The 24,124-nt window shown below is 37.3% G+C and overlaps 1 protein-coding gene across 1 annotated transcript; it reads left to right on the forward strand.

The window, feature by feature from the left end:
- The first annotated feature begins 4,722 nt into the window (after window positions 1–4,722).
- LOC138837318 (serine protease inhibitor Kazal-type 6-like) lies at window positions 4,723–18,721 on the forward strand. The gene is made up of 5 exons (XM_070036003.1): window positions 4,723–4,780; window positions 7,754–7,776; window positions 14,298–14,372; window positions 16,636–16,751; window positions 18,676–18,721. The coding sequence occupies exons 1-5, from the start codon at window positions 4,723–4,725 to the stop codon at window positions 18,719–18,721; spliced, it is 318 nt and encodes a 105-aa protein (XP_069892104.1).
- Window positions 18,722–24,124: the final 5,403 nt, after the last annotated feature.

The raw sequence follows: 24,124 nt of genomic DNA on the forward strand, positions 1-24,124 counted from the left end.
TTGCTAAACACAAGATGGAAATTTGAAAGATGAAAGATAATAAACATAGATTCTGATCACAAGCAGCAGAATTGGTGAAATGTTTTTTTCCTGCCAAAGGCCATTTGGGTATTTATAACATCATTATGGGACACACACTACTGTATTGGTACTACAGTAGACAGTCCTTTATGTGTCTACCCCATCAGATGGTAAGCGGTTTTGTGGATCATACATCACCTTGGGGCCAGATGTTCTCCTCCTCTGAAACATGACCATTTTCATTAAAAAATGCAATGATAGTTACCTTGAGAATTAAAAAATTACCTTTGGTATAAAAAGGGCAGAATTCTCCAACTCACTTGCTTTCTAGGGGCAGTGACAGATTAGGCAAATGAGTGGAACAAAGCAAACTTCTCTGAGGAAGGTACCATGGAACACCTGATGGGTTTTGTCATAGCAATGAAGGGCTCAAATAGTTTCAAGATTTCTTGTGCTTTATGCCAATCATTTGTTAAATAGTTAAACGTTGTGGATTAATGCCGGGCGCTGGTGGCTCACGCCTGTAATCCTAGCTACTCAGGAGGCTGAGATCTGAGGATCGCGGTTCAAAGCCAGCCCGGGCAGGAGAGACCATGAGACTCCTATTTCCAATAAACCACCAGAAAACCGGAAGTGGCGCTGTAGCTCAAGTGGTAGAGCGCTCGCCTTGAGCTGAAGAGCTGAGGGACAGCGCCCAGGCCCAGAGTTCAAGCCCCACAACCGATCAAAAAAAAAAAAAAAAAAAAGGTGTGGATTAAGGGGAAACATGAAAACCATTTCACGATCCAAATAGAATATATTAACAAGCCAATCAGTGTTGGTCTTCATGGAACCAACTTAGATTGTCTGCCTTAGTGGATAAAGTAATATCCTATTGGTCTGTATTATCATGTGGGCTTCTGATTGCCTGGTAAGGAGAATGTAGACATCTAGTCATTAAAGAAAATAAGAAAATATATTCCAGACAAAGGCAGTGGCACAAACTAAGGTGGGTAAATAATAATTGAGGGAAATAAAGTAAAAATGAAGAGCGTACAGAAAGACAAACGGCACATGTTCTCTCTGATATGCGGAACTTAGATCTAAAATATGCTGGGATATGATACATTATACAGATTCTAGATGCTCACACACAGAGAGACCTCAAAAGGAAACTCTTAGGAGAGAAACACAAAGGCACAATGCCTAAGCACATCTTCATATTTATATAAAATAATATACATACTGAAACAAACTCCAAGATACGGAAACAAGAGACCTGTTTTTCTTTCCTACTTCCTTTCTTTTTTCTCCTTCCTTCCTTCCTTTCTTCCTTATTTTCTCCTTCCTTCCTTCCTTCCTTCCTTCCTTTCTTTCTTTCTTTCTTTTTCTTTCTTTCCTTCTTTCTTTCTTTCCTTCTTTCTTTCTGTTTACAGTTTCTGATGATTGTCTTCTTTACTTTATGTATGGGATATTAAATGTATATCTTAGGAAGGGTTGTGGGGAGGGTACAGAATTGGAGGGGAAGAGGGTGAAAAAACTGCAACAGTGGAGCTCAATGGACACTGATGAAAGTGAACTATACAACTCGTGGGAGGAGATGGGAGGGAAGGACTGGGAGATAGTGAGGGAACAGAAAACACTATATCAAAGGAAATGTACTCATTACCTGACTCATGTAATTATAATCCCTTTGTTCATCACCTCTACAATAACAATAAAGTAAATTTTTAAAAATTGCAAAAAATGCCGGTAATCCTAGCTACTCAGGAGGCTGAGATCTGAGGATGGCAGTTCAAAGCCAGCCCAGGCAGGAAAGTCTGTGAGACTGTTATCTCCAATAAACCACTAGAAAACTGGAAGTGGTGCTGTGGCTCAAGCGGTAGAGCTGTCGGCTTGAGCTGAAGAGTGCAGGGACAGTGCCCAAGCCCAGAGTTCAAGCCCCACGACTGACCAAAAAAAATTTGCAAAAAATGAAGAGCATATTTGGATTTCTCTGAGGAGGAGAAGCAGAAAATGTGCTAATTTGAGCATTTAGAAGACTTGTACCATGTTGACTCATGTGGCACATGCTCGCACAAATTCTCCTCATTGAATTTTATAAGGATGAGAAGTTTGATACCAGGCCAGGAAAATGCCCAAGTACTGATTTCAACAGAGTAACCTTGTAGGTAACAGTTGAAGGATCCTTGAGCCTGTGGTAACACTGATGACAGTTGAAAAGGCATGTATAGAGATTGTTGATGTAAAGCTGGGAATAACACTAATGTGATGACATCATCAAACCTAAATAATCCCAAGAAACCAAATGAAATATCTGGTTTGAAAAGTAAGGTGGTTATAATACCACCTTACTCAGTGAAATAAACATATGTCCTAGATAAATAAACAGTATGGGAATGCTGTGTACATATTCTCAAAGTAACTACTTTCATTAAAGAAAGTCAATTGTTTTATCTTATAATATGTGTCTTACATATACATTCATCTCTTGTTTCAGCAGGATATCCTTTACAAAATCATTTCATATTTAAACTTACTACACTTTTCTTCTTGGTATGTGTATTATGTTTGAAAGCAGACTCTCATTGTCAATACACTTTCTTGGTATTTTTTGTGCCAGTCATGGGGCTTGAACTCAGTCTCAGCTCTCATTTGGATTTTCATTCAACATAGCCTTCTATCTACCACTTGAGCATACCTCCTTTTCCAGTTTTTTCAGTTAATTGAGGATGAGCATCTCATGGACTGCTCTGCTCCAACTGGCTTCAGATATCAATCTAAACTTCACAGCCTCTTGAGGAGCTCAGATTCCAGACATTAGCCACCAGTTCCCTGCTCTCTTCCTTAAGACATTTTATCCTTTTCAGAAAGGAGTCCTGCCATTCTTCGCTTAGATCTATCCAATTACATTGGCTGTGATAGTTATGGGATTCCTAACATAGGAAAAGTGTTTGTCTGAGAGGCTCAAATGTAAAGGACTCTAGTACAACTATTTGTAATCTTTCAGAATTAAAGCAAGTATTAAATATTGCTCATTTCAATATTCAATTCCATAACTTCTCCCTAACGTTTTTATCAGTGTACCTTCATTGTGCAATATGTGTGGTCTCCAGTGTCATCATTACATTCATTCGAACACTGTGTTTGTTCATATGCACTCCTATATTATGCTCATCCTACCTCCTAATATTTAAAACATTTTATTTTGAGTCAGAGTTCACAACATATCCCAGGCTGGCCTTTAACTTATGAATACACTCCTGCTTCAGCCTCCTCAGTGCTGAGATTGTAGGCATACACCTCCATACTTTGAAATCAGTTATTTTCTTGGCAATTCCAGGGCAGAGGTAGTCCTAATTCAAGATCCTGTGATTGGTAAGCAGTCTTTCTACCACTGGAGTCATCCATGCAGCCTCTTTTAATATGAGTTGTGTTTTTAAAATAGTATCTCACTTCCTGCATGGGCCCATGACTAGACCATGATTCATCCATTTTAGGTTTTCAGTGACAGCTAGGGTGACAGATGCAAACCACCATGCTCAGCTTCTTTCTAACAAGACAGAATCTCTAAGCAAATTACACAATGAACTTTTCTTCAGAGAAATCCTAGAATCATGTTCCTCCAACTCTCACCCTCCCACACAAGTGTGTAACACAACACAACGCTATTGATTGAGAAAGGATCTTGTGCAGATGCCAGAATTGGCCTTACATTGTGATCTTCACAATCTTAGTCTCTCTAGGAGTTGGTGTTACAGACATAAGCCACTGGTGCCCAGGTGAAATAAAAACGTTCATTAAAGGGCTGGGAAGGTGGCTCAGTGGTAGAGTGCTTGCCTTGCATGCCTGAGGCCCTGGGTTCAATTCCTCAGCACCACATAAGCAAAAAGAAAAAAGCCAGAAGTGGCTCTGTGGCTCAGGTGGTAGAGCGCTAGCCTTGAGCTGAAGAGCTGAGGGACAGCGCCCAGGCCCAGAGTTCAGGCCCCATGACCGGACCCCCCCCCAAAAAAAGTTCATTGAATAAAAAGGAAATATCAAACCTCTTGTACCTATTAACTCAAAAATTTCAAATCACTGGCATTTGACTGCATCATGGTTCAAAAATTAACTAGGAAATCTTTGTTCTGAGGAAATTCTGGAGATGATCTAGAATACTTCTCTGCTTTTGGTATTCCTTAGAATGACTTGGATTTGGAAAATCCAAGTTACGCCCAGAGGTTCCATCCCTCTGGTTATTCATCTTGTCCACATCACATAGGACCTGCCTGAAAAAGACACAGGGAGCAAGTGGAACATGTGAATCATCCCTTTAATGAAGCAAAGCCTTAGAGGGAAGAGTAGGGAGGATGTATTGGTTGTTAGGCAAATATAGGTTAGTAGCAGAAAATGACATCCTCTATTACTACGATCTAAGGTGCGACTCACATAATTGTCCTCATTTTTAAGATTGATGGGGAGCATAAAACATTTCCCTAACTAGTGACAGCTCCCCATAAATACCTAAAGTGTCTAGGACTGTATATGGTTTTAGAAGGTGATTTTTTTTATAAAAGAAGGTGGAGATCAGATCTCAACTCTCTTTATGTTGTCTCTTATATATACATGTGTGTATGTGTGAATGTGTGTCTGAATATGTGCTTTAGTGCTTTCTGAGAAGTGTCTTCACAGAGAAGCCAAGCCAAGCAAAGCAGCCTCAATCAGAGTGAGCTAATTGACACCATGAAAGCAGCAGGTGTCTTGGTGCTCCTCTCTCTGGCTCTTTTCTGCATGTTCTCAGGTGAGTTTTTTTTCCTTAAAATTAACATCTCATTTGTATATCAAGCCAAAGATAAAAATGTAGTTTTCCAGGATGTTGCAGAATTCTAATGATTTTGCTATAAGAGACAGACCAGGATAATGATATAAAAGGCAGATGATCACAATATGATTGTAATGATAGTGATGATGGCAAAGATGGTCACCATGATAAAATAATTGTCTTTTATTGAGCATATACTCTGTTCTAGACATGGTATGACTTGTATCATTTCTGATTCTCTTGGGAAGGAATTCACATTCCCATTCTTCATGAGACACAGTTAAGAAAAATGCTAAGGGACTCACACAAGTAAATGAAATTTGGAACTTGAATCCAGATCTTGTAGACATTCAACTTGGTGCTTATTCTAAAGAACTAATCAATAAATCAAGTTCATTGAATTACATATTTACTTCAGCATTAATCTTGGCTTTGCAAAATAAAACTAAGCTATTCTGTCATTCCTTATTTACAAAGGAACTCAAGAAATTAAAAATTGAAACAAGGGGGTAATATAAACTTAATGAGGAAATTTTTGAAAAGAAGTTCTTGAGCCTTTGGATGTAAGACCATATGTTACTGAGACATTAATTCTTTAAGCAGGAAAATATGGTTACATTAACAAAAGTAAGTAATTTTATCAATTAAGAGGCATGTAACACTTATACTTTGATATGATGTTTTCCACCTGAAGATGAAAAACATCATTGTGGTCATTTATATGAATATTTATATGAATATAATATATATTATATTGTTCTACATTAATTTATACTATTATATTTTAGTGGCAAAGTGTCCACAAGAGTGTGTGGTCCCAAGACTCAGTAATAATCTTTGTACCTATATAAATATCTCAGCTCTCTGAGATATTCTCTCCTGTGTAAAATGCTAGAACTGATATAAGTCCTAGGCCTCCATGTGTGATGTGCCCATTTTCTGTGTTAACAGCAGGTGGATTTTGCTGCTGCCAAAAATTTTAAAGTTGAACATGTAAGAAACAAGTTTTTTGTCCTTATGGAGAGTATCATTTATTGTCACCAGATCACCTTTGTATAAACAAAAACACCCAAAATATTTTAAATACATAAAAGCTTCCTCTAATATTATACAGTAAGGTTGAGGACTAACATCAAATAAATCAAACGGTAGTCCGATAAGTTGCTGAGCTGGCAGAAAAATCAGACATGTTAAAAATTGTTGCAACAATAGTCTCTGTCATTGCTTACTCTGTTCAGCTTCTCTTTGCGCAGATGAACTGATCTTTACCAAGATCTTATTGATTGGCATATCAAATGCATCAATCATTGATACTTCATAGATACAATAGATGTCACTTGGGAGGACAAACTGTCCAATGTTGAACCCCAAAAGGAAGATCAGACCCAGCACTTCCGTCTCAACATGACCTTTCTAAAGCTCCTTTTCTTCCCATAGGAAGAGTTTATAAAAGGACTAATTCAAAATACAAAAGTAAATGAGAGAATGCATAGAAGGAGCTTCACAGAGCTAGTGCTCAACAGACATCTTTTATTTTTTCCCTAACTCAAAGACAACAGAATTGGACCCAGACATTATAGATACCAATCTTCCTTCTCTATTGCTGTTTTGTAAATCTACAAGACTTTGGGAAAAGGCCTCCTCTTCTAATCACAGATTTTTCACAGTGGAGACTGGACAGAAAATTGTAGTCTTTTCCCTGATCATAAAATTCAATGAGCATGTTTGAAAAATATGGAATTCCAGTACCTGTCAGGTTTTATATTATGCAAGGTTGAAGAGATCATCTGAAGAATCTCTTTTTTATTTCATGCATTTCTATTTTGGCAGTATTGATGTTTGAACTCATGACTTTATGTCTGTTAGGTAGATATTCTAACAATGGATGACATTTGAACAATACCCCTAGCCCCGATTTGATTATTTTATTATTATTCTTGTGGGTTCTTTTGCCCATCCAGCCAGGACTACATCCTCCTATTTCTGCTTCCTACATGAACCACCACACCCACCTTTCCAGTGTTGTGTTGAGATTTAATATCACTTATTTTCCTGGGCTTGCCATGAACCATGATCTTCTGTATCGCTACAGAATAGCTGTATTATAGGCATTTGCCACTGCATTTGGCTAAGTAATCTGTTTTTTACCATGAACATTCCATTTATTGGCTAGGAATCAGTGATCTTGGTAAACACTGCTGGAAATGATGACACAACATCTTTTAAAATTGAAAGCCTTGTTCTCTCCTTATCCTCATTTATTATGATTTCACCTTTAGACATTTTCAGTATTTTCCCCAATTATTGGCTGGCTTTGGAGATGGATATCATGAATCCCTACTTTTTGTTATTGAGCATACATGTGAGTGGTGTTTCTAACCTATAAACTCCACAGAAAGGGTCACAGAACCCAGCAGTTGTGCCAAGATGGAACCTAGGAGTTTTGTTATTTCATTATTTGAAACCACGGAGCTAATTTGTCATGATTCAGCACAGAAGAGAATGGATTGGTTCTTGGCAGCCTACATTTGGGCTATGGTTTTGAAATGGTATTCTGAAGAGCAATTCTGATTTGGTGAACGAATGGCAAACTTCACCAGCTGCCCCAAAGAAACATTTCTGAGAGGAACTGCAAGAATTGATTGTCAATGTCAGAGGTTGTTGGTGAAGCCAGCACTGTACCATAAATCTCCAGAGCCTTAAGCCATTTTGTCCCACCTTGGAAGGTGGGAGAAAACAAAAAGAACAAGTATTGTCATTTTGTGGTCCATGTCCTTCCATAATTTTCCAAGTTCCTACTGCTCCCTCCACAGTAAACAGAGGTAAAATGTCAGGCAGAATAGGGTACTTCCTGACACAACCAGATCCAAGAGGAGGTATGAAAATGTACAGTGTATAAATCTCACTTTTCACATTTGTGAATTACAGTGTCTGCATTTTATGTTTTTTCAGGTGTCTTCAGTCAAGGAAGACAGGTCAGTATATTCTTATCCATTTCTTCTGAGCACAATGTGTGCTTAGCTGGTTTGTCTATGCAATAAAAGAGCAAAAACCATGAGCAGGTAAGGCCAATACAAATGTTCACTGAAACAGTCATTTTTAAACTAGAATTTCTCTATGAGTATACCATTTTCAATTCAAAAGAGCCTTAATGTGATGGAATTATTACAGTGAAAAACCATAATTACTATTCATGCACATTAATAAAAAGCAAACAAAATGCATTACTTTTATCAAAAGAAGAGCTGATTTCATAAAGGCATCCTATTATTCACTTTATAAAATTTAAATGATACCCAACTTGCATAACAAATATTTATTTCATGAATGAAATTATGGAAACATTTGAGAAACTGTAACAGTTACTAGTGAATTTCTATTCATTACTGATTAACAGCTTCTCCAGGAGTTAGAGAAGCTCATATTACATATTTATAAATAACAACTTAGAAAACTTCTTTAATGTTCTGTGTTGAGAATAGATTGATCACTAATTTAAATGTAATTTGGAGTAAAACTTCGAGCCGGCATGCCTTTTCTTCATTGTTAGGCTTCATTATTACCAATTTCATTTGATAACTTTTCTTACCTTTCTTGATTTAATTATAAAAAACTAAAAAATAAATACTAGTTACTCTGCCAATTTGGCTTCTATGTCCATATTGAACATTTCAAATTAATCCTAGTACTTCTTTGTTAGTTTAAATGTTTTGTCTTGATGGATCCAAAATGCTTGCTAGTTGTCAAACTTTCCAAACAGTGCTGGCAACTGATTTAAGTTGGTAAGCATGTTGAGAAATATTTTCCAACCTTGAAATACTCCCATTATAGTACATCAGCTTTGAAAATAAAATTAGCATATTCAAAATTAAGGTATATCTTATAATTGGCTATGTCTTCCAGTTACCTGCCTCTGTGGATATGAGTGTGTTTAATACATGCATTTGTTATTGCTTTAAAACTTAAAATTGACTTCTCCACATAAAAGCTCACAATGGAAATTATGTAAGACTCCATCAACATGCTTCATATCCATCACACAGTAATATATGACCATTACACAGAAATGTCACAGCTGTGAAATTTAAACTAGGTTTTGTCATTTACATCAAAGCTCTTTCCTTGGACACACAATCCTCCGTGTCTTACAGTTGGCTTATTTCTGGGTCACCTGAGAGTCTGTGTAGATAGGCAAACCCCTAAACAAGGCCCAGAATATTGATCTTGAATAATAATTTCAAGGGTAAGGAACTTGGAATTTGTTTTCAAAGTAGTTATCCAGGTGTTGTTCAGATAGAGCAAATTCTGAGAACTTTCATTCTTGGTAGCCTGAAGAAAGCAGTATTAGGAAACACTGGCTTTGGAGTCAGACAACGAATCCTAATGCAAATGTTTACTCTGTGTGTGATTTTGGGCAATAACTCTTTCCTTCTCATTGCTTTTGCTCCTAAATCGTTTATTTTTTTTTTTCCTGTGTGTGCTTGTATTGGGGCTTGATCTCGGGCCTATAGTATTTGCTTGGTTTTTTGTTCAAGACTGGTACTCTATTACTTGAGCCAGCCCAGGCTGGCTTTGACCTGAGATCCTCAGATCTCAGCCATCTGTGTGGCCTGGTTGTTCAGAAATGGTTACTATAAAGGGTTTGGTTCTTATACTTAGCAAAGGGAAAGAAATGTACATATCACCTCATTTGGAAGAAATGGCTGTAGCGTCAAAGTTTGTAGAGTCCATAAGCTTCATAGAACATGATAATGACAATGTGCCTCATGAAGGTTAAAATCTGTTTGTGACTTTAAGTATCACTAGCCCACAATACCCTGAAATTGGTGAAATTTATGTAATCGCTTAATCTCAATAAAAATTATTAAAAAAGAAAAAAAGGTTGGGTTTACCAACCTTTAAGCATCTTCCTGCACTAAATATTTGAGCCATTATAAACCAAGTCTGGTCCTGCCCAAACTGTGGTCCCCACTCAAACATAAAGAATCAGGAAGGACTCCTTCTGATTCACGTGGAGTCTAACTAAGCTTCCTCTTCTGCCCAGTGAGGGACAGAAGCCGGAGCTCGCTTTAGGAATGTGGTGACTAACGGCGGATCCAGCTAAGGCAAAAGGAAGTCATTATTATTAGGTTTCCCTAATGCGCAAGTCATTCTTTCCAGGTTACAAAATCTCTGCACAATGAAACACCTCATGAAAGATTATAGTCATATGTCCAAATTATAGTTCTTTAAAATTTTTCACATTCAAAATGTTATTCAAGCTGAACAATAAGCATGTTCCCAGACATTTGGAACTCAGGTGCTAAGTAAAAATTTCTTTTTAAGGATAAATGACTAATCGGTTGTCAAGTTGTGAATATGCCAAATAGGTACATTCAATAACATGATGACAATAGGAACATAAAACTACTACATACTATCTCAAGCACTTCATTAAATTGTTTCATAACAATAACAAATGTGTGAAAGACAGTCTAGAAACAGCTAGTCCTTTGTTCTGAATAAATAATGCTTTTTGAGTTACTCACTGCATTGCCATTCACGTCTTCTATTTTTCTCAGACTCTGCTCAGTGTTTAGGGACCATATCCCTAAAGAAGTGTAGAAAGGAGCAGTCAGGACTAGAGAATAGATCAGACCTTTCAAAGGTGGATTAGGATCCAATTTCCTGTATTGTTGTGCTTTGGGATCACTGAATTTATTCTTCTGTTTTGTGATATAAGGGGTTTATTTGAATTGTAAAACAATTCTCCATGGTTAGGATGAGCTTGGGTTTTCAAATCTTCTCTATTCACTTCATTTTTTTCTTAGAATCAATGTCCTGGCAGACCAAGTGCAGCTTAGTGTTCTTACACACCATCCCCAACTTAACCACAGAAGGGAAACTCGCACTGCTGTGAATCCACAGCTAGGGCTGCTGAGTGAGCACTAGTCATCATAAACATTCACAACACAATATCTGCCAACCTTTCAATAATGTAATTTTCTAAACAAATATGAAGTAGCAGTATTATCCTCATTACCATCACAGAAAAAAAAAGAAAACCATAGTTTGGAATAAAATCCATGTAAGGATTGGACACCAGGAGGAAAGGAGGCAGAAAGAACAGAACCTGTTATATTGAATTGGAAGAAAATTGTTGAGCTCGTGGCACATGCCTGGAATCTTAGCTACATGATATCTCAAACCAGCACAGGCAGAGGCTTTTAAGAAACCTTCTGAAGTTATAGTTGGACACAGTGACATGTGTTTGGCATCCCAAGCCAAATTGGAGGCTGACCCTTGAAGGATTGGAGTTCCAGATCATCCCAAGCAGAAAAGCCTACACAACTCCACCTGCATGGAGTGGTACTGGACTTTCTCACTTATACCTGCAATCCCAGAAATCACAGAAAGCCTAAAGTAGGCAAATCATAGCTCTGCCAGGGTCTTGCAGAAGCAAGATTATGTTGATAAATGAACGAGTGGGGGAGATGGGAGAGCAGAGATGGGAAAGGGAAACAAAGGAGGAGGCAACAATGCTTGATAAGAAATGTACTGATTACCTTGCTCATGTAATTGTAACCCCTCTGTATGGTATTTTCACAATAAAAAAAAGAAAAAAAATAACAAAAACGGGTCTGAAGGCTTGGCTCAGGCAGTAGAATGCCAGCTTAGCAAGCGTAAGACCCTATGTTCAAATCACAGAACTGATAAAGAAAGGGAAGAAAGGAAGGGAGGAAAGAAGGAAGGAAGGAAGGAAAGAAGGAAGGAAGGAAGGAAGGAAGGAAGAAAGGAAGGAAGGAAGGAAGGAAGGAAGGAAAAGAAGGAGAAAAGAGAAAAGGAAGGAAGCTGAGGACTGGTGCAAGTAAATTTGGAATTAGTAAAGAAAAAGACTTGAGGCACAGACATAAAAATGTTAATAAAGGAAAAGAAATAGCAATGTTTTAGTCTGAAGATCAGCTAGGAAATCTGAAGAACTATGCTGTCATGAAAAATGGAAATGTTGTTATTCAAAAGTAATTGAGAGGGAAACAAAGAATTATAGACAAGCGTCAGCTCACACCTATAATCATAGTGACTAAGGAGATTAAAATTTGAAAATCAAGACTTAGTGCCAAGCCGGGCCATTCATTGGGACCTTCTCTTCCAAGAGAACAGAAAAAAAGACTAAACATAAGTGGAAGTGTGTCTCAAGTGATAGAGTGCCAGCTGCCACAATTTTAAAAAAAGAAAAACCTAGAGAGAGAAAACCCTCAGTGAGAAAGTGAGGTCCTGAGTTCAAACCTCAGTACTGGGGAAAAAAAGAATTATGTTTTAGATATAAATAATTCTTAAGTATATATTAAATTGTTGCTATAGGTATTTTATGCTACAACCAAGAATTTGAATTTGAGTTATTAATAAAAACTCAAGAAAAAGTGAGATTTGTTAGTATTGCTTGGGGAAATATGCATCTTTCGGAAAAATCATGTGAATAAACCATTTTGAAAATGATCGTTATAATTAATGCTAAAGAGGGGAAGACAACAATAGAAAAATAACCCATGGAGAACCATAGAACTGACATAATTTAAAAACATTCTAGGCATTTCAAACTGTTTGTAGTGATCCAAAGTAGTATGTACCATAAGGAAATCGTGACCATTTAATAAATTGTCAACAGTAGTTTGAAAGGAATAATTTTTAAAGCAATTATGACAAAATAGATGTGGTGTGAAAGCAAGAGTCCAAAAACAGGTAAGAGAGCTCTTAAGAAAACCTGTACTACAGGTTAGAACTGATGTGATAACATGGTTTCTATTTGTCTGAAAACGGGGACAAAAAATAAAGGACCATGATTCTACTACCCAAAGCCGTGAGCTACAAATTCCCATTGGCTTTATCTAGAAATATCAAATTTTAGACTAAAATGTTAATTATTCTGATTTTTAGTTTACAACCATTTCCAGTCATGATTTTGTTGAGTCTACTAGCAAAACGACTAGTGTTCCTATGTAAGTCATGCTATTTCACATTTTAAGAGATGTAGTTCTCTGAACAATCAAAAGTGATCAGAGCAATACTTTGCACTGGACATAGTATATGCTTTGTACCGAGTGGTGTAAAGCTAGAGTAACAAAATGGAAATTTTCTGTCAAGTACATCACCATCTAAAACAGCATAAAAAATCTCACTAAAATAGGGCAAGCAATGAGCTCCAAAGCTTTACCATGTAACAAATACACCATACATTGTTGGTGTTTATAGTATCAAACTTCCACATGATACTTGATATAAAGCTCGTTCATTACCACAATCTGACAAGATACCCAGTACTCCTCCACTTGGGAATATGTAGAAATATAAACTCAGAGTAATGAAGTGTTGGCACAAGGTAATAAATAAGCGATCAAGAGAAGTAAAATTTAAACCCAGATTAGACTAATTCCATTGGCAGGATATTTGTTCGCATTACAGCATCATTGCAGAATTTTCCAATAGATTAATTAAATTTGTCTCTAATGGTGTCCTAAATGCTCTCCATATGATATGCTAAAGGAGAAGATGTAATCTCACTTCATTCTCAGTCTAATTCTGCTTTCACTTCCGTAGACCGTTAAGCAAATTGCTTGGATTTTATTCAAGAATCCACAACAAAAACATAGAAGAGGAAAGGGAATTTAGGCCAAAAAAAAAGTCATGACATGAAGAATTTTTAATCTCCCACTTCCCTCAGGTTGTGAGAGCTGGGGCCTCTTTCCTCCACTTTGCTGAGATTTCCCAATAATTATGCAAATCCATTGTCACCCCCCCACACACACACACACACTGGGACAGCCTCTTCTGATTGCATTCTGCAGGCTTAAATTTCTCTCAGAGAGACCACAGAAGATTCTAGATGTAAAGTAAAAGGCAATAGTTACCTTTCTCCCAAGCATTGAAGAACTAAGAACACAAGATCTGTGTGGAATCCATTTCACAGACAGTAATCACTGAAAAGTCTGGGACCACCAAAGCTAGAAAAACCACTAGAGACCACTGAGTGTGGAAGGCTATACCATTCTGTTTATGTTACAGATGCCTTTCAAAGCTTTAGTTAAGAGAGGAAGTGAAGTTGCTTTCTATGCACATGATTTCGGACAATTTCAATTCCACACTATCCCTCTTCAGCTGCCCTATGACCACATTCGATCCCTGGAAATCAAGGAACAAGACATATCTCCTCTGTGTGTGTGTGTGTGTGTGTGTGTGTGTGTGTGTGTGTGTGTGTGTGTGTGTGTGTGTGTGTGTGTGTGTGTGTGTGTGTGTAAAGAAACTGAAGCATCCTTATTGCGTGCTTCATCTAAGATAGGACACAGGCCGTTTGTTCACATGCCAGCTAATTGGTTTGGTTTTATTTAGTGAAAACGTCTTCTTTTCCTAGCCTCTTCCTGGGGTACTGAAGAAATGGAGAAGTGGCTTTGGGGAGGGGGTGGAAAACTCTCAAAGTGAATGCTCCCCACCAAGTGCCCGTCCCTGTATCTGCTTTCCAAAGGACAAAAGAGGCTGGATCACAAGATCAGAGGGCCGAATGCCAGGGAGAGGTGGCTTAAGGAGTCGTCTCTTTCAAGTAAGGGACTTTCTTGTTTATTTTCCTAGCTGTGGTGAGACTGTAGGTGGAGCTGGCCTTGGCTTCACTCCCACATAACCTGTGTTTTTCCCACTGTGGTAATGGCTACACACTGTACTGTGGTGACAGCAGCTCTTCTCTGCCTGTCTAATGCAGATGACATGATGTGTGTATTGAGAAGGCATTTCTTACCAATTGTCCTCCAGCTCACCAGCAGGCAACACTATGGGAACTGGTGAAATAGTAATAACACTGTGGTTATAAATGAAGGGTACCTGTGAATGCATACACTAATGACTTAGATATAGACACTTAAATGTAAACACAACAACTTTTCTTTGTGGCTTATTCTGTTGAGATTTTTTTTTTGTCTTCACTCCACTTGAAGACTTAAAGGAGAGATTACTGTTCAGGCAGTAGCATGAGAAGATGGAATTTTCTTTCAAGGGAAATAAGGATCATAGGTGATACGTGACCATGTTATCCATCTTCAATAGTATGAAATGCTGTCTCAATGTGTGGTTTTATACACTCGGGTATCAAAAAAAATAGATGTGGCAATTCCGTGACTTAATTATATGACTTTTTCATGGGGAATTTTCCCAGGCTAAACCTTTAGATCTCTGTCAGTAATACTATTTTACTAGCATCTTAAACAAATGATTTCACTTGTGTTCATGCATTTCTTTAAAACACTTAAAAAGTAAATATTGTGTGTATAAAGTATGATTTTATAAATAAACATAAACAGCAAATTTCTTCTATAGGAAAGCCAGTTAACATGTCCACTACTTAGTTACCCACTTTTTGGTTTTGTTTCTTTTGTAGTAAAAGCAGCTAAAATATACTCATTCCACACAAATCATAAACAAAATACAATTGTAATATGTACAATAATAGGGACTTGTGCATTGTATCTATATTAGGTGTCTGAAATACATACTATTCTTAAGCTGTGGAGAACTATAGAGCTATTTTAAGGAAGTCTAAGGCTTGACTTTAAGTACCAAGTGAGAGATAGGTGGTTGCTCTCTCAGTGACGATCTATTAGAAATCAACTATGTTAAACTGTCAAAAAGTCTGACCCGGTAATGAGAAGGAAATGTCACACATTGACAGGCTAGTTAAATGTTATAGAAAACCATCTGGGAGCTATCTCTTAATGTAACTCAATATACTTCTTAGGGATTTCAATAGGCTCAATTGATAAAAATAAATAGTACTATTTTCATAGAACTTGTAGAGGAATGAAACAAGGTTCCTTTATTGATATGCAAATGTCAATTCATTGCACACAGATGCTATTTGGAGGGTTTCAGTTTACATAGTCCATTTTGCTAGCATCCTGGAATATTGTACCATGTACAATTGTACAATATTGTACAATATTGTACCATGTATAATGCTATTTGCATACCAAAGATTGACTACCTTGAGAGGAATGGTCCCAAAAGAATACTACTATCCAGATTATTTTTAAGAAACCACTACAGCTGAGAGAACATATCACCAACACAAAGGCTATTATCCCTTCCTGTGATAGCACTTATTGATCAATCATAACAAATGGTCTCAACTAAACTGAGTGCAACTCCAGAGTCCTGAACACAGAAGCTTTTGCAGCTGTCACTAAATCAATGAAGTGGGCACAAAAGTTCAAATTACATCAGAATTTGAAACAGAATAAGTTAGCATGAAGATATTCAGACTGTGATTCCAAGAAATAATAAATGGGCCATTGCACCCATGGAGACCTGTTGGCGCCATAAGATAAAACCTGAATGCTTCTTTGCAATGACCACATGTGCTTTTAAAAGAATGCATAAGAAATCTATTGCATTCATACAGTTAAAACATGTCATCTAATGATCCCCAAACTACTATCAACTGGACCAATTTGTGTTATAGCAAAAAGTCTTACTTATAGCAGTTGGCATTATCATGTGTTTCCTGTGACACAGTGAAAATGTCTGCTTTATATTTAAGTATCTAATTTAAACAAAGAGAGCTAGTTTTTATTTCAGAACACTTTGGTGTTTGTGTGTGTGTGGGTGAGAGAGAGAGAGAGACAGAGAGGCAGACAGAGACAGAGACAGACACACACACACACAGAGAGAGAGAGAGAGAGAGAGAGAGAGAGAGAGAGAGAGAGAGAGAGAGAGAGAGAGAGAGAGAGAGAACACAAAAGTTTGCTGTCCAGAACTTCTGTTGCAAGGAATGATAATTTACCTAGCATTCTCCAATGTCATTGTCTACTTTGTAGATCAACTGTGATGAGTTCCGTGATCCTAAGATCTTCTGCACTCGGGAATCAAACCCCCATTGTGGTTCTGATGGTCAGACATATGGCAATAAATGTTCCTTCTGTAAGGCGATGGCGTAAGTGTTACATTCACCAAATCTTATTTTCCTTGATGTATTCGAAAATATTCTACCCATACCTCCCACAGAGGCTATCAGGAAAATGACTCTAAAGCAAAACAAACCAACATTACAAGTTCTTAAATACAGAAAATTCATTACTTTGTAACTAGTTTTAATTCAGTTTGGGTACATTTTTAAACGTGTATTTTATAACTATTACATTTAATAGTCTTGATAGCTTTCTTTATTAAAAGTTTTTTATTGTTATTATAAAGGTTAATGTACAGAGGAGTTACAGTTACATAATAAAAAGATAAAGAGTACATTTCTTTTGGGGGAGTTTTATTTCTTTACCATTTTCATATACATATTAATGTACTTCTGTAGCATTCACCCTGTTACTCTCTTCCTTCATTCTCACCTACCTATTAGTCTCACCACTCTGCTCTATCAATTCATTTTACAATCATGTCTTAGGGTTTTGTTATTGTTGTTGTTTATTCTTTTGCCTGTCCTGGAGCTTGAACCTTGGGCCTTGACTCTGTCTCTAAGCACCTTTTGCTCAAGTCTAGCACTCTACCCCCTTGAGCCACAGGACCACTCCCCTCTTCTTCTGTGATTAATTGGAAATAAGAGTGTCACAGATTTTTCTGTCTGGGCTGGCTTCAAACCATGATACTCAGATTTCAGCCTTCTGAGTAGCTAGGATAACAGGTATGAGCCACTGCCACCCAGGTATGTCTAGGTTTTTATTAACTAATTTGACAACTTGTTTTAGACAGAGTCTCACTATGTACGGCAGCCTATCCTCAGACGCAAAATTCTCATACCTTAGCCTTCCAAGTACTGTTTAATTTATTTTTTAATTCAATATATCAACATTAAGGACAGGTTGGTGATTACACCTACAATCCTAGCTACTTTGGGGGTGAAGATCAGAAGGATTGCAATTGAGGCTAGCCTAGAGAGAAAGCTTGTGAAATCCCATCTCAACAAAGAGGGGGCCACTCTGGTACCCTCCTGTCTTCCCAGGGACTTGGGATGCTGAGGTCTGGAGATTCATGATTCCAGCCCATTCTGAGCAAAATGTCTATAAGACAAAAGAAAAAGCTGAGTGTAGTGGTGCAGACTTATCATCTAAGCTTGAGTGGAATTATAGTAGAAAGATTGCCATCCAGAGTTTCTAAGCAAAATGTGAGGTCTCTATCTCGTTATAAACAGAGAAAAAAAGGATTGGTAGAATGAGTTATGTGTTAGACAGTCTACATAGCATTTCTAAGGCTTGAATTCAAACTCCAGTGCTACAAAACACACACACACACACACACACACACACACACACACACACACACACACACATCAATATCACTATAAATGAACACATTGATGTGTTTACACATAACTCAGTAGTTAATATCAAACATTGCTCAGCCAAAGATAGATAGGCTTGTGCAAGATTTTAATTAGTGGATACAAATTACTGAGAGAAGAAATGTGTGGGCATACACATATTAAACATCAAATGCCTTGATATTTGATTATAGTTTCCTTCAGGACAGAGCTATGGTGTTTTAATCTTTTTGCTATTATTTTTCCTTGCTTCCTTTCGTACTTGTGTGTATAGGTACACATATAGATGGAGATACATATTTATAAACATCTGTATATGTATATATATATATATTAGAAAAAGATTAATTGGTACTGAAATGGCTGTATATCAAAACTCTGGGATTTATTTAATTTGATGTTTCCAGAGTTAGAATAGGTGTCATATCTGAATGCATGTAATCAACCTCTAGTGAAAAGTAGTATGGAAATCTCTTGACTCAAATGAGGATGGGTCTTGGCTCATGGCATATTTAAAACCATGTCCAACTTCTGTAGCAAAAGACCTATGACAATGCACTGACCATATTTACATCTATCTTTTTTTAAGGAAAAGTAATGGGAAGATTAACCTGAAGCATCATGGAGCATGCTGAAGTGGATCCAGGGTTCTGCACTGGCTCAACAATTTCTCCTTTTTTTTTTTCTCACTTCTGATTTTACTTTTCTCTGACAAAGCCCTTAGCACTTAAAGAGGCAGACCTTCTTCTGTGTCTGGGCCGTGGGTATATATATATACATATTGCTTGAGTTACTTGTCAATAAAGTAAATTCTGCAGAGCATTGATTATGTTTTTACTTTGAGTTAAAGACAACATACAGCTGTTGGCCTGAAGGAGGTAGGAGACAGGGGAAGAGAGAGCAATAGAGAGGATTATTCTGATTTTAAAATGATATATTTAAGTTTGAAATATTGTGGCAAACACACTTTGTGCAAGTAACACACACTAACTCAAAATAACATGAAAGTAAAACAGGCTGTATTGGGGTGGGGGTAGAGCAGTGGGGAGGGCAGACAGAGTGACTGAATGATCTGGATATGATCAAAGTAGTATATTTACATATATGACAGTAGAACAATTGGAACCTGTTGAAATTGTTTTCATAGAAGAGGGTGGGGTAAGGAAGAATACTAGAAGAGAACTTTGCTCAGGACACATTGCATGCATGCATAGAAATGTCATAATGAAATCCCCTTTGTCAAACTAAAGTACACTAAGAGAGAACTCATAAGGAAATGCAGATACAATACAGAATAATTGACATGCTGTAAACTTGATCAAAAGATCTAAGTTACTGATCTAAATCAACCAAAGACACACTGTGGAATCATGGGGAAATTCATTCTTTTCACCTCTGTGAAGATAATGAAGGATTTTGGTAAAGTGGCCATAGGTTGGTCTAATAATTGTTTTAAAATATCTATCATTTAAAAGTTAGATTACTTAATACTGGTCTTTCCTGATTCCTTGGAAAGTATTTCAGATAAATGCAAAACATTTATCCGGGTGCCAGTGGCTCATGCCTGTAATCCTAGCTACTAGTAGGGCTAAGACACGAGAATCAGTTCACTTCAGCAGGTAACATTTCAGTAGGTAGAAATACAAACAATTCAAAGCCAGCCTGGGAAGGAAAGTCCATGAGACTCTTACTTCCAATGAGCCACCAGAAAACTGGAAGTGGAGCTGTGGCTCAAGTGTAGAGTGCTAGCCTTGGGCAAAATGCTCAGGACAGCACCTAGGTCATGTGTTCGAGCCCCAGGATCAAAACAAAGAAAGAAAAATAAAAGAAGTAAATCATTTTTCTGTGGATAATAGTTCTTCATTATCTGAAATAAAAGATTTTGTATTGTATTATATATAAATACTAGTAGTATTTGCCTTTCCAGCAACACCAAAAAACCTTTCAGGCAGAAAGAATATTGGATAAATGATAAATATTCAAGAAATAATATATGGGTACAAAATCAACAAAAATAAAGTACATTTAAAGGAAGTGTTTAGGATTGAGTTTCAAAGGTCAATATTATATATGCATAAAACACTAGAAATCCTAAGGCACAGAAAAAGTTTAATTACTTGCTAAATAAAACAGTTCTGAAAATGAAAACAGAGAGCTGCCTAAAAGCTGCCCTTACCTAGGAACACGCATAAGCTGCCTTTACAAGTTATCTCACTCTGAGTGGGCCAAGTACACGTTTTGAGAATTCCTTCTTTGAATATGGTCATGTGGTAGACCACAGCTTTTCTTTTTTTTATTGTGAAAATACTGCACAGAGGGATTACCATTACATGGGTAAGGTATTGAGTACATTGCCTATGGAGCATTGTTACCTCCCCCTTTGTTTCCCCTTCCCATCCCTTCCCATCTTCCCTGCCCCCCACACGCCAAAGTTGTAAAGTTCATTTTTCGACATAACGTCTTGTACATCTCATTGTTGCAATGAATCCACCTGTATCTCTATTTAAACAATTTGTTTTTCCCTTCCCCTCCACAAATTATATCAACATCAAATTCAGTGAAAACAGGGGTTAATAATATCCATTTCACAGGACACATCTCTAAAGGAGTTTTTAATGTAATTACTCTCTCAGTGAATAAACACATTTATGCTGACTGCCTGCTCTGAGGTTCAGGCTGATCTATGTGCTTATGATACAACTATAGACAGGATGATAAAAGACCACACTTCAGTAGGGAGAAATACATTGAAAAACAAATATGATAAGAAGTAAATAGAAGACTTAGAAGGAACTAACGGCTATAAGAAAAATATTAACAAAATGCTGAAATAAGCATACAGATTGACCCACTGTAACAATGAGATATACAAGACACTATGTTGAAAACGAACTTTACAACTTGAGGGGGGGAGGGAGTAGTTGGGCTGGGGAGGGAAAGGATGGTAGGGGAAAAACAAAGGAGGTAATAATGATCAATAGGAAATGTACTCATTACCTTACTTGTGTAACTGTAACCCCTCTGTACAGTATTTTTACAATAAAAATATATACAAAAAGGAAAAAAATTAAGAAGAAAATGGAGAGCTGGTATGGTAGTGCATGCCTATAGATTCTTCTAGAAGATCCTAGTCTGATGATAGTCCAGACTTAAGTGCGAGACCTTAAACAGCAAAGTAAACACAGAAGGACTTCTGGGTTTGGAGGGAACTTTTTGTTAGTTAGTTGGACATAAGAACTTTCTTGCCCAGTCTGGTTTTGAAGCACAAACCTCAGAACTCAGCCTCCTGAGTAGTTGGGATTACAGATGTGAGAATGCAACGTCTAGCCATACATACATGTTTGTGGTTTTTGTGGTCTTTTTTTAATATTGTCAAGGTGATGTACAGAGGAGTTTCAGTTACATGAGTAAGGTAATGAGTACAATTCTGGTCAACCTTGTTACCCCAGCCCTCAGTTTTCTCCTACTTTCCCTCACCCTAGCCCCGACAAGTTGTATAGATCGTCTTCAACATCATCTTGTGTATATTGTTGTTGCATTGGTTCCTACTTGTCCTTTGTTTCTCATTTCTGTTGTTTTTCTTCCCTTCCATAATTCAAATAAATCTATTTACAATACAGGTACCAAAGTCAAATATAGTAACAACAGAGGTTATACCATAGGGTGAAGAACATACAAAGAAAAATAATCATATAGTATATTAAAAACACCAACGACAAACAAAGAAAATCCTTTTTTGTCCATGTCTTGAAGTTCATTTTCCTTAGGACCATCTTATATGGTCATATAAGAATAGCTATTGAGCTATTCTGCCCATCTGCTAAGATTATCCTAGACATATATCAATTATTGCAAATAAGGGAAACTGTGGGACAGATATTTATTTGGGTCTAGCTTACTTCACCTAATATGAATTTTTTTATGTCTTTTCATTTCCTTCCAATAGGAGGTATCATTCTTTCTGATGTAATCATAGAGTTCATATATATATATATATATATATATATATATGCCACATTTTCTTGATCCATTCATCTACTGAAAGGCATCTGGGTTGGTTCCATAGCTTACCTATGGAGAATAATGCTATGATAAACATAGTTGTGTTGGTAGCTTTAGTATGGCCTTGTTTGTTTGTGATCACTTGTGTAAATGCCCAGAAGTGGGACTGCTGGGTCATAGGGAATATCTATGTGTAGTCTTTTTTTTGTCAGCCATGGGGCTTGAACTCTGGGCTTGGGCGCTGTCCCTCAGCTCTTCAGCTCAAGGCTAGCGCTCTATCACTTGAGCCACAGTGCCATTTCCAGTTTTCTAGTGGTTTTATTGGAGATAAGAATCTCACAGACTTTCCTGCGTGGGCTGGCTTTGAACCATGGTCCTCAGATCTCAGCTTCCTGAGTAGCTAGATTACAGATGTGAGCCACCGGCGCCCGACCTTTGTGGAGTCTTTTGAGGAACCTCCATACTGCTTTCCAAAGTGGCTGAAAAAGTTTACACTCCCACCAACAATGCAGTAAGGTTCCCTTTTGATCACAACCCCTCCAGCATCTCTCGTTATTAGATTTTTTTATTATAGCCATTCTAATTGGGGTGAGGTAGAATCTCAATATTTTTTGCTTTCCATTTCTTTTATGGCCAGAGAAGTTGAGCATTTCTTCATGTGTCTACAGGCCGTTCTTATTTCTTCTTCAGAGGAGTCTCTCTTTAAGTCTTTAGCCCACTTATTAATGGGGCAGTTGTTTCTTTTTGGGTTTGTTGTTGGGGATTTAATTTTTTGAGTTCTACATCTATGTTAGATATGAGGCCCTCCTCTTTAATTTAGTATTAGAATGCCTAGCTAGACCAATAAGGCAAGATGCAAACATAAAGGGGATCCAAATAGGGAAAGATTAAGTAAAACTCTCCTCTTTGCAGATGACATGAACTTGTATTTAAAGAATCCCATGGATTCCACTCCCAAGGTACTCAAGCCAATCCGAAACTTTGGCAAAGTAGCAGGGTATAAAATTAACCCTCATGTATGCTAATAGTGAGAAGTATACAGCTGAAATCAGGAAAACAACTCCCTTTGTAATAGCCCCCCCCCCCAAAAAAAATGTCTAGGAATTAACCAAAGAAGTGAAGGACCTTTATGATGAAAACTTTAAAAAACTGAAAAAGGAAATTAAAGCAGAACTTAGAAAGTAGAAAAACCTTCAGTGCTTCTGGATTGGAAGGATTAACATCATGAAAATGGTAATACTGCCAAAGGCTATCTACAACTTCATTACAATACTCATCAATATCCCAACTTCATTCTTCAATGAAATAGAAAAAGCAATCCAAAAGCTCATATGGAACAGTAAAAGACACTGAATAGCAAAAAACAATCCTTAGCAGAAAGAAGAGTGCTAGAAGAATACCAATACCAAACTTCAAGCTCTATTACAAGGCCATAATGATCAAAATAGCTTGGTACTGGCACAAGAACAGATATGAGGACCAATGGAATAGAACTGCAGGCACAGAAATGAACCCACAGATGTATAGCCACCTAATCTTCGATAAGGGAGCCAAAAAAAATAGAATGGAAGAAAGACATCCTCTTCAGTAAATGGTGCTGGCAAAATATACCTGTAGAAAACTAAAGTTATATCCTTATATATCACCCTGCACCAGAATCAACTCCAAATGGATCAAATACCTCAAAGTCAAAGCAGACACCCTGAAAACATTATGGAAGGAATAGGAGAAACCCTAGATCTCCTTGGCACAGGCTGAAATTTTCTTAATAAAGACCCAGAAACACAACAAATCAAAGAAAGGTTGGACAAATGAGACTGCATCAAAATGCAGAGCTTCTGCATGGCAAAGGACATAGCTAGCAAGATCAATAGAAAGCCCAGGATTTAGAGAAGATCTTCACTAGACACATATTTGTTTTGGAATTCCTCATCCCAATTTTTCCTGATATTTTCAAGTATGTTGACTATATATACTTCAGGCATCTTCTCTTCTTCAGCTTTCACTCATTAAATTAATAGCTATTTCTGATGTAA

The sequence above is a fragment of the Dipodomys merriami genome, unplaced genomic scaffold, assembly GCF_024711535.1.
Source record: "Dipodomys merriami isolate MVZ:Mamm:240054 unplaced genomic scaffold, mDipMer1.0.p SCAF_27, whole genome shotgun sequence".
Taxonomy (NCBI): Eukaryota; Metazoa; Chordata; class Mammalia; order Rodentia; family Heteromyidae; genus Dipodomys; species Dipodomys merriami.